At 33.2% G+C, this 18894-nt stretch overlaps 2 protein-coding genes across 2 annotated transcripts; one reads left to right on the top strand and one right to left on the bottom strand.

The window, feature by feature from the left end:
* Positions 1–165: 165 nt before the first annotated feature.
* On the bottom strand, positions 166–4857 carry Ikkbeta (inhibitor of nuclear factor kappa B kinase subunit beta). Its single transcript, XM_076439915.1, has 13 exons — positions 4782–4857; positions 4213–4302; positions 3911–4110; positions 3682–3840; positions 3298–3515; positions 3117–3221; positions 2878–3016; positions 2487–2675; positions 2177–2385; positions 1808–2092; positions 1585–1734; positions 1208–1507; positions 166–1115 (listed from the first exon to the last, which is right to left on the bottom strand). The coding sequence occupies exons 1-13, from the start codon at positions 4795–4797 to the stop codon at positions 1052–1054; spliced, it is 2124 nt and encodes a 707-aa protein (XP_076296030.1). The 5' UTR covers positions 4798–4857; the 3' UTR covers positions 166–1051.
* L(3)80fj (lethal (3) 80Fj) lies at positions 4305–16019 on the top strand. Its single transcript, XM_076439913.1, has 13 exons — positions 4305–4878; positions 4958–5060; positions 5826–6021; positions 6142–6481; positions 6558–10371; positions 10544–12029; positions 12104–12740; positions 12828–13172; positions 13238–13431; positions 13509–13720; positions 13912–14165; positions 14413–14634; positions 14741–16019. The coding sequence occupies exons 1-13, from the start codon at positions 4864–4866 to the stop codon at positions 14867–14869; spliced, it is 7947 nt and encodes a 2648-aa protein (XP_076296028.1). The 5' UTR covers positions 4305–4863; the 3' UTR covers positions 14870–16019.
* The last annotated feature ends 2875 nt before the right edge of the window (positions 16020–18894 follow it).

Below are 18894 nucleotides of genomic sequence, written 5' to 3' on the forward strand. Positions count from 1 at the left end.
TTTAACATTGTTGTTTAATCCTCAGTTTAGGATGTGTATACAATTTTTTAATAAAATATATCATAAAATAAGTAGTTATTGTTCTCTTTTACACATCGAATACAGAATAAATAGTATACATTAAACGATAAGCGAAAACACAGCTGTTACTCCTTGTGTAGGTGAAACTTTCTATTAGAAACATTTTTCTGTGTTACATATTCAATCATCCATAACATTTTTTGCTGCATTCAAAGAATAAAACCTATTGGTACGGTACCACTATGATACAGTCGATGTTTGACTTCTGTGATGAATACAATGAATTTGAAATTTACGAATATCTATAACGTGAGTGTATAAAAAATTTAACGCAAGTACAGTTGTTAATACTTTGATTAAGAATCACTTTTTTCACAGGTATTGCAGAAATATATTTTCATATATTTATGTCTATACATTACATTGTGTGTTATTTCTAACGGAGGTATACAATCAATTCTTTGTTACACATATGCATCTTAAACTTGTACTGTATAAATGATTTTTTGTTCTTTACATATCCAAATGAATTCAAAATTCCAGTAAGTATGTGACTGCAAATAAGGAATAATAAATAATTATCTTTTGTACGTGTGCAAATATATGAATTTTCAAATGCTCTGTTAAAAATTCATTTTGGTTTAAGATACATATAACTTAAAGATATAATTAAATTTATTATTTTACAAATCTTTATACATATTCGTATACATATTTTTTAGATCCACTGAGATCATCACGAAAGATGGTGAGATGGAAGAACATTACAAATGGGCCCGTTTACACATTTCTTAAAACGGATAAACACGCTAACATTAAATGGGGGGTGCGGCATTATATTCCAAGAGAACCAAAGAAATATTAGAATAAGCTACAAATATTAATAAGCTAAGAATTATCTATAGTACATCCAACTATATGGAAAACTGAATATTTTATATTTAAACATAATCAAATTTAAACAAACAATAAAAATATAGTTTCCGAAAGAAAATATGGAGATACATAAATACACATCTTACCATTGCAATTATAGTTCCAGATTAATGATTTGCTTGATACTTTCTTGTATTTCACTCAAAAGATTATCTAATCTATTAAGATGAAAATAGAGTATCACTTCAAAATTCTGTCGTTTATCATTCTCATATTTCATAATAAAAATTAAAAGTAAGTATAAACTTACCTATGACGCATCAACAAGTTTTCATAGATGATATTGTCAGATATGATCTTATCCACTTCTGTAATTTTACTGCCCCCAATGGTTGAAGTGTTCGGGCTCTGATTACTATGAAATTCATTTGACATTTTAATGTCATTACTTGTTGAAATACATGTAACTTTATTCTGTGCAACAGCAGGTGGATTGGAATTCGATTGTATTACATTTTGAAATCCATGACGATATACCGTACTCATAACAATAACTGAATCAAAAATTTCTTCCATTGTTAAAATTTTACGTTCGAATTCTTCCATTTGTCTAAAAAAATGATTTACTATACGTTAATTTTGATGATAAATAAATATCGAAATATATAAGTGTGCAAGTATACATACTTTATAATCTCAAGAATATTTGTATTACGTGATAATTCTTCTTTCATCGTTAGAAAGTTAAAGATTAACTTCACCATTTCTGTTGGTTTGGCGTTCTTATGAGGATGTTCCCTTTTACCTAGTTCATATATGTCCATTGCTTTATTGTATCTATACAAAGTCAAAGTATAAATTTAATTCCTTTCATATACACATAAAATTGAATGAAACAATATTTACTTACAATTGTAATATATCCCCAATACAATCAATACGCTGAGCATTAGTTTTTAAGTCATTACTTTCTTTGATTAATGGATTGAACATTAATTTTATTTTGTCTGTCGCCTGTACGACTGTACATATCTTTTTGGAAATCTGTTCCAAACAATTCAGCTTTTCTTCATTGACAGACTCTTCATTCCATTTTACTTGAACCACGGACACTTCAGTTAGAAGAGCGTTAGTATTTGTTGATACAGTTTTTACATTTTCGATATTTGTATTAAGTCTTGTAATTACCAAATCTCTAAAATTTTCGATTATTATAGATATACATATGTAATTAATGTTTATAAGAGATTTGAGAAACAAAAATACATGAAATATTTACATTTTTATGGTCAAAGCAAAAATGTACAGTTGAAACAGATCTAATTCTTGCTTTATGAAATTTATTGCTACACGATAATAATCCATCAGTGTTCCAAAATCCAATGAATTTTTTGAGTGTTCTATCATTTTTTGTATTGGCATAGGAATATCTTGTGTAGGTGTAATCTCGGTGCAACTACTGCCTCTTTTGAAGACAAATAATGGATCCTGTAATAAAATTGTTGATGTAATTTGTACACAAATACAAAAAATAACCGTCTACCTGGAAAAATTTACTTTTTCTAAATTATGTGTACATATTTATATACCTGAATTTCTGATAGAAGCGAAGCTTCATTTGAAACTAGAACTTTGCCAAAATAATTTGTTAAAATTTGTTGATTCACGGGTATATTAGTATCCTCTTCAATCATAATTTGCAGCTCTGTGGCAGTAGTGGTGTCATTTACTTCGTACGCATCAATTTTATATGTTGACACAGAAAATACATATACTATCTATAAAATAAGAAATAAATATCATAAGCAATGAAGATATTCGAATGATAAAGTCATTGAAAAGGTTTAAAAATAGAGCTATTGAATATTGATTACAGTAAATTACACATTTGAGTTTGAAAGCGTCTATGTATTATCTAATTTGTCATTCAGAGCATTTTGTCATATATTTTATTAGATAGTAGTTCATTAAAATAAATACCTGTTTAGACAGAATGGATTGAAGTAATTTAAATGCCACCAGTTGCATTTCACCATTTTCATCGCATTTTTTTCCTCTTGTTTTTGAATCCCATTGAAGCATCACTCGAAACCAGTCTACCAACTTGTTTCTAAGACATCTAATCCATAACATAATACATTAGGCTCGCTTATTCATAATATTTTAATTAGTCTAATCTTACTCTAATTTCAATTTAATATAAAATTTTTTGTCTGTACCTTGATAAATTTGTAGGACCCACAATATTTTGACCAAACACATGGTTTCCTTCTAATTCATAAGCACAGATGTCATTGTATCCTTTATTTTGTATAATCCTCATCCTATACAATTACCAAGAAATTACTGTACATGATTTTATATATTGCTCATATTACAGAATCGTGTCATATATAATACCATGTCATAGTATCTTGCATTCGTGGCAAGAATGGTCTTGTACCACTAATGAGTTCATAAAATAAAATACCCAAACTCCAGTAATCCACAGAACAACTATATTTCTTTTTCCAAAGAAGTTCTGGAGCCACATAATTTAATGTACCCACTAAAGATGCAGATGAACTAGCTTCGCCAAGTTCTTTTGCATATCCTAAATCTATTAATTTATATGAAATCTACAAAATAGTTTCTGTATATAGTATCATGTATTTGTTGTTTTTCTTTCTGTTTTTCTTATATACTATAATAAAACTTTACGCTTAACACGTTTACGACAGGATGTACCACGGGTGGTAAAAATATAGCCTGGTCGTGAATGTGTTGAACTATCACATAACTTACTTCATCATTATCATCCTGCAACACTATATTTTCAGGTTTTAAATCACGATGCGTAATACTATTGGAATGTAAAAATTCAACAGCAGAGGAGATACTCTTCATTATAACAATTGCTTCTTTCTCGCTCACTCCACAACAATTCTCTGCTTTGTTTAAAACCTGTGGTATATAAAACACTGATATAAATATGTGTCAATTTCATTTAAAAAATGATATTTCTATAAGTTACCTTTCTGAGATCACCTTTCCTGCAAAATTCCATACATAATATTGGTAAATCTATTTTTTCATCAGGATATTTGAAAGGTAGTTCTAAAGCTTTTACAATGTTCGCATGTTTCAAGCGTTTCATTATTTGGACTTCGTTGATCCATCGCTCTTTTTGTCTTTCTGTTAATTGCGCAGCATCCCACTTGCATTTTTTAATTGCTAGTTTTTAATAAAGAAAAATAATTACACATGTTTATAATATAAAAATAAAATGAAACACGTTACTAAAGTATTTGTTTACTTCTAAAATAACATACATACCAAGTTTGTCACCAGTTTTATGTGTCCATAATTGGACAATGCCAAATCCTCCTGAACCAAGAGTTTTACTAAAAGTCCAATCATTGACAACTGGTGCAGAAATCATGTTAAATATGTTCACTAACACTATTTAAATCAGAAACTAATTTTACAAAAATTTGAGTTACGAATGACATGAAATATCAAAAAATATTGCTACATTTTATTCTTTTTTGCAAGTGACAAGTGTGTTATACTGAAATTATATTTTTCGGAAGTTGCTTATGTCGTTGTTGCAATGACATTTATGATATGTTTATTTCTTCAAAGAATAAACAAATACGTATATTATGCATCCACCATCGCTCAAAATACACTAAATACGCAAATGTATACGAGTTGTGTTTATAAATTGTGTTTGGTGTCACAAACAAAATTATATTGATATTTTTATTCAAGATGCCTTTTTATAAAGTAAGGTTTCCTACATACATACGCACGTAAAAACGTGTGTATTAAACAGTATTAAACTGTATTATGTAGCAGAATGTATCTACATACGCATATGTACATAATACATATGTACTTACATATATATGTAGGCATGTAATTCGTAGAAATAGGAGTTTTGTGAAGGGTGGCGCTTTAAGTCAGTCCGGTTTTTGAAGAAATATGGCGGATGTTGAGGTGAGTCTGTCACGTGGAAGTCGAGAAACCATATTATTGTCTAATAATTACTAATTATTGATCACCGATTTTGTTGCAGTTATTGAAAGCATTGAAAGATCTGCCTAATCGAGTTCAAACCGCTAGTAAAACCGAGCGGCGAGAGATTTTGCAAAATGTCGACAGTGTTTTGTCAAACCCTGGTAAGGAACGATAATTGATATATTTTTGATAAATAATTATCTATTTTGTGATTGAAAGCATCTACTTGTTTATGAATATAGTAATATTTTCATCTATTCATTAATATGTGTATAAGAAAAATATATGTTTTGTATAATATACTCTGCAAGTTAGACTAAAGAATTAATACACAATATTGTTCAATCGGTTGCAATAATTTTGCTTTCATCACTTGCACATCTTCAGTTTATAAAAATTAACATATCAATTATGAAAAACTTTCAGTGTCATACAGGAATTATTACATTATACATGTCATAATTAACACGTAATTTAACAATTCCATTATTGGCCACTGCACATTGTGCTATGCACTGAACATTTCATTTAGGGCTACATATATATTGTTAAACTCAAAAACTTATTTTTTATGTTTTATTGGTATATTATATGTGTTACTATTTTAATAATCAAACTATAGCCTTTACATTAAATAGTTAACTGATAGTAAAAATAATAGAACATCGGGAAGTATATTCCAATTTTCATGATGTATATAAAACCTGACGAAGAATATCTTTTACCACGTTTTTTTAATTGAATATAAGAAGGATAAGTATAATAAAATACAAAATATGCCATAGTCAATTGAAAGAATAATTAGTTCAAACATTACATAGTATCAGTTAATTTTTGCGTCTATTTCAATTTACTGTTAATTTATACTTTTTTATAAAACAGAGTATGATTGTGTAGTTTAAAGAAATATTGTTTCCACATTTTAGGCATCAATGAGAAGATTGTTAATGGAATATGCAAATCCTTATCCCTCACATTACATAGGTATAAGGATACTGCTTCCCAATCTTACGTGAAGAATTTGATTGTGGAACTGTTAAGAAAACAACCGAAAGCTACAGTTAAACACATGACAAATGTGATTGCAGAACACGCTGCATGGCATAAGAATGTAGTTTCTACGTATGTATCTTTTATACAAATATCTTTTTAAATATACCTGTATGTTCATTTTGAAATTTTATAATTTGTCAATGATATGTTTCTTTCAATCCAATATTTAAACGAAATATTTCTTTTTAGTTTAAGCACTGCTTTAACAGCATATCTGGCATTAAAGTGGTCAACATTAGTTGTTCTACATGGACATAAAAACAATGCAGACATTGATACAGAATTACCAAAATTGATCGAGGCACAAGCCGATTTGAGTGCATCTGCACTGGCAGCCATGGATACAAAACTGACAGAAAAAGTATACATATTATTAGCGCATCAGTGGTCAAGTATTAAAGACATAGAAACAGCGTACATGGACACATTGGCCAAATTGGAAGTTGGAAATGGTGTAATTGTTCTTGCCAGTTTACTTACGAAATACTTGGTTAACGCTAAGAAAAGTGAACTTGTAGGAAAACTGAAGGTAAATTTATTCAGTATTAAACAGAATTGATATCTATTGTTAAAATGTAATAAAAATAATCTCTTCTCTTTTGCAGGCAAACATCATAGATGGTTTTATTAAAGTTACTATTAGCTGCAAGAAAAAACCAGATTTATATGTTGTTGATACTGCTGTACCTCTTCTACGTAGAATAACTCATGACGAATTTAAGAGTCAATTACTGCCAGCTTTGCAAAAAGCTATGTTAAGAAACCCTGAAATTATTATTGAATCTGTTGGTCACATTCTCAGTGGTTTAAGCCTTGATTTAAGTCAGTATAGCCAAGAAATAAGTAAAGGATTATTTGCAAATTTACATTCTAAGGAGGATTTTGTTAGAGATGAGGCTGTTGGAGCTTGCCGAAGACTAGCTTTACAATGTTCAGATACTACTGCTTTGGAAAATTTACTAACATCTGCATTTGCAGTGTTCCATGGATCAGAAGGAAAGCTTACCGTTGCCACTCATAAGATCTCGGTTTTACAAGGTGCTGGTAATCTTAGTTACAATGCAGCATCAGGCAGCGGTGTTCAAAGATTGGCTGAAACAGCATGCAAACACTTTATAAGAGTTTTAGAAACTGAAGTTCATGAGAAAACTTTAATTCATGCTCTTGAGATGATGGCCTTATGGTCGAATAAATTTGTAAGCAATGTTCCAAAATGTGTAATTGATGCATTCAAAGAAGGAATGACTGTCAAGACTTCAACTCCTGCAGTGCGTAATGCTTACATTAAACTGTTCTTTTCTGCACCTGTAGCTTCTTATTCTGAAATAATAACACCATTGCTCATACAATCGATAACAAAAGCTACACAGCAAAGTACACAACCAGCTGCGGTATCTGAGGGTTTAGTAGCTGTTTACTTGCTACTGAAATTTGTCCTTGCTAATCAAGTAGAAAATGATAAACAGATTACACTGTGGAATGCCATCGACGATCAATTATTCTTTTCAGAAAAATTTTTGGCAACATGCGGGGATGATACTTTGTATCATCTCATGCTACTTTGCGAAAGACTTATTACAGAATTTTCTGACAGATTAAATGAAAAGGCTTTGAATGGCGTTTATAAAGCAGTTGTAATATGCGCGACAGCTCCAAAATCGAACATTAGAAGACGCTGTTTCCCATTTGTAAAGAAAATTGTAACCGGTTTGAGTACAAATACTCCTGCACAAGAGTTACTGATGGAATTTAATAAATTTTTAGGAACTGTAAAAATTAAATCTGACACTGATAAAGAAAACAAAGATGATTCTTCAACTGGAGAAATAACTGGCAGGTGTCTTGCAGATGGGTTGCTTGCTATTTGTTCTGGTTCTTTTCTGTCAGAATTACCTGCTATGCAAATGACAAGGGATGCATTGATACCGTCGCATCACCCTGCAATCTTTAAAGCAATGCCGAACCTGTGGTATAAAATAGCAAAGAATTATAATCTTATTCCAAAAGATTTTCTATGTTCTTTCAATAGCGAGATAAAAAAAATGCTGGTACAAAATTTTAAACCCGTTACTAGTTACGAAAATGCTTTAACGAAAGTGGTATCAATTGTTCCAGATATTATATTGCCCACAATAGTATCAAATGTTACGAATAAACTTGATGATTCAGAGATTTTAAGAGTCACTAAAGATGAATATTTTACATACCTGACTCCAGAAGGAGAGTTGTATGATAAAAGTGTATTACCAGCGAATGATGAGAATGATATCCTTAATTCGATGAATATGAAAAGAGAAAGTAAAGCATATTCATTTAAAGAACAGCAGGAAGAGCTTCAACTTAGGCGAGAACTGTATGAACAAAAGAAGAAAGAAGGAAAGATAAAAGAACCAAAACTAACACCTAAACAAGAAGAACTTATTAAATCACAAATGACAAAAGAAACAGCGATTCGTATAAAACTAACTGAATTAAAATGTCGAATCGATAATACTGTATCATTGGTTATGTGCGCAGTTAATGGAAATGGACAAGAACTTTCGTTTTACTTGAAAGATCTTCTGCCACCAATTTTGAAAAATTTGGGATCACCATTAGCTGCTCCAGCAATGTCTGAACTATATATTTGTTTGAAAAATATAGTGAAGATTAGCAATAATCCAGTGTTAGGTGTTCTGGTATCGCATATTACATTGCGACAGTTACAACCACAGTGCGATCTAGATCCAGCTTGGGAAGAAGAAAACCTTGATACTGCAGTAAAGAGAACATTAAATCTTTTACATACAACCACGATAAAACAAAAGAAATTATTTACAGCTCCTGCTTTTTGTTATATCTTTCCATTCATAAAGAAAACTCTGTTAACTTATAAAGACGACAGTATGATTGTGCAAGGACTACAAATAATACAGGAACATGCTAAACAAAGAGGAGATTCGTCAGATACAAGGGATATGAGGCATCCTCGATTACTTCCACGCAAACACATGTTCGACTTACTAATAGAATTGATGGAAATAACAATTGGAAGAGTACAGACTCATGCCGTTGCAACTTTGTTAGATGTTGCTCAATCTGGTAGTGGTCAACCAGGCACTGCATTAGCTACTAGCGAAGATATAGATTCCTTAATCGGAGCTTTACAAAATTCTTTATCTACGACAAGAGATGCAGCCCTGAGAGCTTTAACTGTTGTGAGACATGCTTTTCCATCTCAAAAAGAAGAACCTGTACAAGCACTTCATCTTATTAGAAGAATATGGATCGCCAGGTTTGACGTTTGCGATGAAAATAAAGTTTTGGCTAATGAGCTATGGTACTCGGCAGAGTTAGTAGCGCATGCAGATATTCTTGTTAACGAACTGATTCAAGACATAGCACATCCTGTAGAACCTATACAACAAGCTGCTGCTTGTGCTTTGGCACAGTGTTTGTCTAGTGTCCCCAATCTGGTACCAACAACTTTGGATAAATTATTGCAGCTTTATCAAGATAAATTAGCTATGATTCCACCGAAATTAAATGATTTTGGTCGCGTGGTTGAACAGCCTATCGATACTTGGGGACCACGACGAGGTGTAGCACTTGCATTGGCTCAATTAGCATCTCTTCTTACTGCTGAAACAGTACTAAAACTTGTGCAATTCTTTGTTTCGACCGGCTTGGGCGATAGAAATCAGGCTGTTCGCACTGAAATGTTGACTGCTGCTGTAGCTGTTGTTGATCTTCATGGCAAAGCAAATATAACTTCTTTATTGCCTATTTTTGAAGAGTTCATGGACAAAGCTCCAAAAATTGGGAGTTTCGATTCGATCAAACAGTCAGTTGTTATTCTTATGGGATCACTAGCAAGACACTTGGACAAAGATGATCCACGTATTAAACCTATAGTCATGCGATTGATCGCAGCTCTTTCCACCCCGTCTCAACAAGTTCAAGAAGCTGTGGCCAATTGTCTACCACATCTTGTACCTTCTATCAAGGAAGATGCTCCGAAAATTGTGGACAATTTAATGGATCAGCTATTAAAATCAGACAAATATGGTGAACGTAAAGGCGCAGCTTATGGTTTAGCAGGTATAATCAAGGGTATGGGAATACTCGCGCTAAAACAGCTCGATATTATGACCACATTAACTAATGCCATTCAGGATAAAAAAAACTATAGACATCGAGAAGGAGCGTTGTTCGCATTTGAAATGTTGTGTACAATGCTTGGCAGATTATTCGAACCATATATTGTTCATGTATTACCACACTTGTTGCTATGCTTCGGGGATTCGAGTCAGTACGTTAGAGCTGCCACTGATGACACAGCTCGAGTGGTTATGAGTAAACTATCTGCACATGGAGTGAAACTTGTTCTACCCAGTTTATTAGCAGCATTGGAGGAAGACTCGTGGAGGACCAAAACTGGTGAGTGATTTACAATAATTTATAATGTTCAATATTGCAACCAGTAATTATTGAAAATATAAAATTCTCGACTGTCCCAACCCGAACCATTTTCGGATTCTCGCACACCTCTACTTTTATCATTAATGTGTCAGTTAAAGTCTAAAAGTCACATGATTTCTTATTCTTTAAGGATCGGTCGAACTACTGGGTGCAATGGCATATTGTGCGCCAAAGCAATTAAGTAGTTGTTTACCAAGTATAGTTCCAAAGCTCATTGAGGTTCTTAGTGATTCGCACACTAAAGTTCAAGAAGCTGGTGCAGAAGCTTTGAAAGTAATTGGAAGTGTGATCCGTAACCCAGAGATTCAAGCTATTGTACCAGTTTTGTTGAAAGCTTTACAGGATCCCTCGCACAAAACAGCAACTTGCCTACAGACTCTATTAGACACGCAATTTGTGCATTTCATTGATGCTCCATCATTGGCTCTTATAATGCCTGTGGTCCAGAGAGCATTTTTAGATCGTTCTACAGAAACAAGGAAAATGGCTGCTCAAATTATTGGGAATATGTACTCGTTAACTGATCAGAAAGATTTAACACCATATCTGCCGACGATCATTCCTGGTTTGAAAACGAGTTTATTAGATCCTGTGCCAGAAGTGCGAAGTGTTTCTGCAAGAGCATTAGGTGCTATGGTACGGGGAATGGGAGAATCCAGCTTTGAAGATTTACTTCCTTGGTTGATGCAAACACTCACATCTGAAACAAGTAGCGTAGATCGGTCAGGTGCCGCACAGGGTCTTTCGGAAGTCGTAAGAGGACTTGGTGTTGAAAAGCTTCACAAACTAATGCCCGAGATTATTAGCACTGCAGAAAGAACGGACATAGCTCCTCACGTAAAAGATGGTTACATCATGATGTTTATTTATATGCCAAGCGCGTTTACAACAGAATTCACACCTTACATCGGACAGATCATTAATCCTATTTTAAAAGCTCTGGCTGATGAAAACGAATATGTACGTGAGACTGCTCTTAGAGCAGGTCAGCGTATTGTTACCCTTTATGCCGACTCCGCAATTATGTTACTGTTACCAGAACTAGAGAAGGGACTTTTCGATGATAATTGGCGTATTAGGTATTCGTCGGTGCAATTACTTGGAGACTTATTATACCGAATTTCTGGTGTTTCCGGTAAAATGTCAACGGAAACAGCCAGCGAGGATGATAATTTTGGAACGGAGCAATCGCATTATGCTATTATCAACGCGCTTGGTGCGGAAAGGCGAAATCGTGTTTTGGCCGGATTATACATGGGCAGATCAGATGTTGCATTGATGGTACGTCAAGCAGCTCTGCACGTATGGAAGGTCGTTGTCACGAATACTCCAAGAACGTTGAGAGAAATATTGCCAACACTGTTCACACTCCTGCTTGGTTGTTTGGCTAGTACGAGTTACGATAAAAGACAAGTAGCAGCGCGAACTTTAGGAGATCTTGTTAGAAAATTAGGTGAAAGGGTATTGCCAGAGATTATACCTATCTTGGAGAAGGGTCTTCAAAGTGATCAAGCTGATCAACGCCAAGGTGTATGTATTGGATTATCCGAAATTATGGCAAGCAAAAATAAAGATATGGTGTTAACTTTTGTCATCAGCTTGGTGCCAACAGTGAGGTGACTAATTTTCACGTACAAATTTCCATTTCTCAATGATTAAATAGAAATTAACAAAATGTGATTCATTTTAGAAAAGCATTATGCGATCCATTGCCGGAAGTTCGACAAGCAGCGGCAAAAACATTTGATGGTCTGCACTCAACAGTAGGTGTTAGAGCATTAGACGATATATTACCAGCGATGTTAACGCAATTGAATTCGCCGGATCCCGCAGAAGCAGAAAATACGTTGGACGGTTTGCGCCAAGTGATGGCGATCAAATCCCGAGTTGTTCTGCCGTATTTAGTACCTCAATTAACTACTCCTCCCGTGAATACAAAAGCATTATCAATTTTGGCAAGTGTTGCGGGTGAAGCGTTGACGAGGTTTCTTCACAAAATCCTACCAGCTTTATTAACTGCTCTCTCAAGTGCTCAAGGAACACCAAATGAAGTTCAGGAGTTAGAATATTGTCAAGCAGTTGTTTTATCTGTTACTGACGAGGTTGGTGTTCGGACAGTTATGGATCAACTTATGGAAGCTACTAGAGCAGAAGATCTATCCAGACGACGAAGTGCAGCCGCTTTACTGTGCGCTTTCTGCCGGGATACTCGCGCAGATTATAGTCAGTATGTTCCTCAGTTATTACGAGGACTTATTCACTTATTTACAGATGACGATAAGGATGTACTGCAAATGAGTTGGGAAGCACTTACGGCCGTTACTAAGGTGAGTATTTTCCTCATTGAATTATTTTTAAATCTATTTCTTAGTTAATATAATCACTTTTATAACTCTCTACGTGTCCGCTTTCAGACGCTGACATCCGAGCAACAGATAGCGCACGTACAAGACATCAGACAAGCTGTTCGCTTTGCAGTGTCAGATTTAAAGGGGCAAGAATTATTGCCTGGATTTTGTTTACCGAAGGGAATTACACCAATTCTTCCAATATTCAGGGAAGCTATATTAAATGGTCTACCGGAAGCGAAAGAGCAAGCAGCCCAAGGACTAGGGGAAGTTATAAAATTAACCAGCGCATCGGCACTACAACCCAGCGTGGTGCACATCACTGGGCCATTAATTCGAATTCTAGGAGATCGTTTCAACTGGAGCGTGAAAGCAGCTGTTTTGGAAACGCTTGCGATTTTACTTGGCAAGGTAAGTTAATTAAATGATATTAGAATAGATAAAAACATGAATAATTTATACGATTTTTTATGTAGGTCGGAGTGATGTTAAAACAATTTTTGCCACAATTGCAAACCACATTCTTGAGAGCATTAAACGATAGTAACCGGCAAGTGAGGTTGAAAGCTGCTTATGCCCTTAGCAATCTTATTGTAATCCATACGCGCGTCGATCCGTTGTTCACCGAACTTCATACTGGCATTAAAACTGGTGATGATCCGGCTATTAGGTGAGCGAATTTAATACTGTTTACATTATTTTGTCAAATAATGATTAACTTTATTAATCTTAAAATATATGATTCAGGGAAACAATGTTACAAGCCTTGCGAGGTGTACTGACACCTGCTGGTGATAAAATGACAGAACCAATGAAGAAACAAGTGTATGCAACTTTAACTAGCATGCTTGGTCATTCTGAAGACGTTACTAGGAATGCTGTAGCTGGTTGTTTTGGAGCGTTGTTACGGTGGCTCAGTCCAGACCAACTTGCACTCGCATTTAATGACCACTTGTTATGTAAGTTTCTTACATATTTAGTAAAATTTATAATGAATACATTTATAAATTATGTTGAATTTTTCGATACAAACAATTTTTAAAAAATGGTATGCATTTGCAAATATCTTTTACGTTGATACATTTTTGTTAAAATTTGTATGTTTTATGAACTGTAAGTCAGAATTTTTAATTTAATGTTTAAATTGTAGGTAACGACACTAGTGTTGACTGGATGCTTCGGCATGGACGTTCTGCAGCGTTATTCGTTGCATTAAAAGAAGCGCCAACAACATTATATAATAGTAAAGAGAAGGATCGTGTATGTGCAGTTATACTTTCGTATTTAGCAGCGGATCGAGTGCAAATAGTTATGAATGGCGTACGCGCTTGCGGTTACTTGTTTCAATATCTTATGAATGAAGCGCAATCTGTACCTCAACAAATCTTGTCTCCGTTTGTGAGGGTAAGATGATTTAACAAAATTTTTAAACGATAAATTTGTGCATTGCTCACTGTTCAAGGTTTTGAGTGTAAGCTGTATTCTTTTGGAAATATATTCGCGACTGAATGAGAAAGCGATAACGATAACTGATAACACCTAAACAGTGAGAATTGTGTGTAATCAAACGATAAAAGACTTGAATCTCTGGTTATATTTGCAAAATCTTTTTTTTCTGAATTATTAATTAATTTTCATGAAATCTTTTTAGTCTATGAACAATAACAGCAATGATGTAAAACAATTACTGGCTAGAGTTTGTATTCATCTGGCTCGTAATATATCTCCTGAAAAGATGTCACCAGAATTACTTAAATCACTCTTGCCAATGTTGGTGAATGGAACAAAAGAGAAAAATGGTTACGTGAAAGCCAACAGCGAACTTGCTCTCATAGCAGTGCTGCGGCTGAGGCAAGGTGAAGAAGAACACTTGGTAAGTGGGATCTTTATAACGTATTATAACATGAAGAAGTCATTTTGAAATATGAAAACTTGAGAATCGTGTCGTTTTTAATAACTTATGAGAATATATTTTGCAGCGTTGTATGACATTTTTGGATGCTGGAGCAAGGGAATCCCTGTCGGACGTAGTCAGTAAAGTATTACGCAAAGTTCTTTCTCAGCCTGAGTGCAAAATGGAAGAATTAGATGATACTTTACTTACGTGAGAGATATTGTACGTCCTGGGGCTCATTACAAGCTGCATCCCAACTAATAATCGTACTATCCATCATTATTCAATCGATTTTTATAAAGAGACTTACTGTTCGTGTACTAGTTCCTTAATAAAACAGTTAGATCAGTCAACATTGTATCTCGATAATCAATTAAATAATGTAAAATGTAACAATCAATCAGTGGAATTTATGTTACTTATACTAAGGTGTCCCGTATACCAAATAATTCGATTGATAACTGTAGATATTTCTGTTCAAAATAGTTTTTATGGCCGTCGTATTAATAATACTATTATTTATAATTTGATTATCATTGTACGAAAGTTGTCTCGAGGAAAGCCTATGTTTGTAAGCGAAACAATAGAAAGTGATAATGCAAAGCGTATCCACAAAAGTAAACCAAACAATAGTAGCGATGCACATTTACGACACATTCTCTTCCGATGTGGTGATCTCTTTTGGTATCTGCAGCACATATTACGGTGGAAAATAAATGATTTTGTTCACATGGATATTCGAAAATCTTTCATCAGAATTACATGGTTGTTCCATTTTCTATAATAAAAGAGAAAACATAAATGTTAATCATTTCAAATAAATGGGCGATCCGAGCAAAATGTTTACTTGCTATCAAAGATTCTACTAGTGCCACGCTCTATCGTCGTGCGTACACGACGCATCGTCTTGTATTGTAGTTATATACATCAGCATATAGTTTATATTTTAGAATTACGAATAGAGATTGTTGAGTCGGCTTAAGCCGTTTCATATTGACGCGATACTTCTAGATCCGTGGTCAAAGCGTCTGCGACTTCAATTGTACTTTGTTTTCAATACGAAACTATAGTTCACTTTATAATTTGTTCAATCACTGCTCATGATTTGTGAACGCGCGTATTGTGTGTACATACATATTTCCTATTCTACGTTATAATTTAGTGAAGAAAAATGAATGCACTTTGTACTTTTGTATGTAAGATTCTGAAAGCCGGATAAACATGTGCTCCCATGACCTCCAGTCAAGTCTTTGTACTCTTGTTTCCTAAATATTTCTTTATTTAGTCAAACAAGGATCTCTTAAAAATACTGTTTAATTGATTGAACATCAAAGGATAAATAAATATATGAATGGTAACAAATATCTAACACACGCAACGCACCTTTCATTGTTGACTGAACAATATTATCACGACTAAAATACAAGTTTATTCTTTAAGTATCCGAAGACCATATACTGCAATTTGCTAACAATGTACTTTATAAGGTTTCGTATAAAATGCAAACAGACGATGATGGACAAGAAGTAATGCGTAACTATTGTACTCTAGGTGAATGAAATTACATCTTGTAAGCGATTTAGTCGGATTGTGTCGTTTTTCCTCTCGTGCCCCGGGATCTTCAGGGAATAATGTGTCGGGCTATACATGCAAAGGAGGGTGAAATAATGCTGCATAAATTATTATATACTGATGTGTCGTGGATTCGCTCGTTTCGAAAACAAAAACTTCGTTACTGCTCGCTTAAGACTGAACCGTTCCATCCGCGGCTATAACGAGAGCCAACTGCCACAAAATTTTTTACTTTTCCGAGGTTTCTTATCTCTGCTTGTTGTGAAATTTAATGTTTTCATAATGTTTTACCAATGGAAATTTTTAGTAATTATTTAGTAAAATTTGATTTATTTTCGTTAGTTCAAGAACATAATCAGCATTAGATATCTGAAGATTGAAGAGCGCATTCGGGTCTTATAGGGTTGCTTTTTAATTTCCATCATTTTGCTTTTACAAGTATTCTGCTTTTTACGTACAATAATTTATTAGTTCATCAGATATGAAATAATAATTTCACTTAGGCACGATAGTTTTCATTACTTTTGATTCTCCACTATACCACCTTGTGAAAGATTTGTAGATTTGTTTGATATATGGAATATCAAGCAATCGAAAGGTATGGTGGGTACAATATAATTGTCATTCACTTTAGTTCGTAAAGTGAAAATACAAGAGAATTCAGAAAATAAACGTATCATAAATATGTATTATATATGCATATGTATGATTTCAAGATATATTCATAAATTATATTTCCGGTCTTCTGGATCATCTGAAAGCAAAAGAGTGGCTCAGCGTTTAAAATTTATTTATTGCATTTGAGTAATACATTTATATTTGTTGATTATGTATACATGAATGTATGTAATATAAATAGAATAATGCGTTAAAAAAATAAGTATGTTTATTCTCTTTTTTTACAGACGCAAACTATATTTCCAATAAGAATAACTATAATACGTTCTCCAAATTTAAAAAATTTGAAATCCCTAATTTAATTAGGGGTTTCAAATAAGTGAAAGACTGGCTCGAATAAAACTATTTTTAAATGATTATTATTGAATGAGATAATGTTTCTGCTAAAATTTTAACTTTTAGGAATCAATGATTTTTACCATTGAAAATTCAAATTATTTTTGTTATCTATATACATATAGTGTTGGCTGGAGTTTTTTAAACTCCAATTCGATGGAAAACTAATACTTTTAAATGATTTTAAATCGTTTTAATCAATTCGTAATTTATCACTCTCCATTACATTCATTATCACGAATTTTGATTAATTAATTACGTCGATTCATGTCTGTATTGAATTGGGACACCAGAGTTTAAATTAATACGACTCAAATGTTTCCCGATCATAATCCCTCACATACATCCCTGTGTTGTAGCCTTTATTTATTTTAGAATAAAATATTTCTGTTTTATACTTTGTAATTATATAAATTATTAGTTTTCTAAAGATTCACTTTCATCTTCACCGTTTCCCCTTTGGATTTCGGCTTCTTTCCTTATACAAAGTATTTGTTTAGCTGCTTCTAGTATGATTTCATAAAATTCAAGGAACGATATCTGTAACAATTATAATTTCCATTTTGTAAAATTCGCAAAAGATCAAAGATATGAATTTAGTTTTATAGTTAGTGTATATATATATGTTATACACGAAGAATAATTATTTGTGACCATTATTAATTGTTTTGTATTGATTGAATTGTTAATTTACAATTAGATAAACATAAAGTCATTGTTGCAATATTTATTCCTCAAAACCTATTGTTTTTGTCAGTAGAAAGTTCATGACAGTCATGATTAATTAATATTATGTGCACTATAAATTATAAGTATGCAAAAAGCAATTGTTTGAATAATTAAAAATTATTTATTTATACCTTATAGTCCATGTTGATAATCAAGCCGTTATCAGGATCTTTAATACCAGGGCATACTAACGCCATGATTTCTAACATTTTCATAGCCCCTAATTCTTTGAATATTAACAGTCCGTCAGCTAATACAATGGAAACAAAGCAATTGAATTATGACTCGATACATAATAAACATGGAGATTAATTTGCTGTGTATCTAAAAGTAAAATAAAATCTGTTCCAATCCCTTTAAGTGTTTGATTGTGTGATTATACTCATCCTATACAGGGTGGGCCCGAAATCGTAGTACAACCGAGCAGCGGGTGATTCTACATGCAAAAATAAGTCGAAAAAAAGGAATAATATTTTTTCGTTTGGCAGCTTGTTTTCGAGAAAATCGAGTTTGAATATACGAATACATGTGCTATTGCATAGGAATCGTCTGACGCGTCTGACCATGATCAACGAATTCTACTTTCTGCATACAGTGGAACGAATTAATATTCGAACGCTCTAGAAAAGACGATAACTTGTTTAATATTGTACTATACGATTTGAACTATTTTGGGGAAGCTAGAGCAATTAGTTTACTACAAGATGTGAAAAGAAATGTTTTCAAAAATTGCAATTGATCGGAATTGTAGAAAAAAGACTAATAAAGTTGCATTTTATAACCTTTTTATGTGGACCTATATTGAAAATTTAATAAATACGTTTTTTAGATCTGTGTCAAACATATTCTGAAAATTTCATCAAAATCGGCCGACGTTGCAATGAGCTACAAACGTTTAAAGATGATAAAAGTTGCAGATTTTCA

Source organism: Lasioglossum baleicum, chromosome 15 (assembly GCF_051020765.1).
Source record: "Lasioglossum baleicum chromosome 15, iyLasBale1, whole genome shotgun sequence".
NCBI classification, from domain to species: Eukaryota; Metazoa; Arthropoda; class Insecta; order Hymenoptera; family Halictidae; genus Lasioglossum; species Lasioglossum baleicum.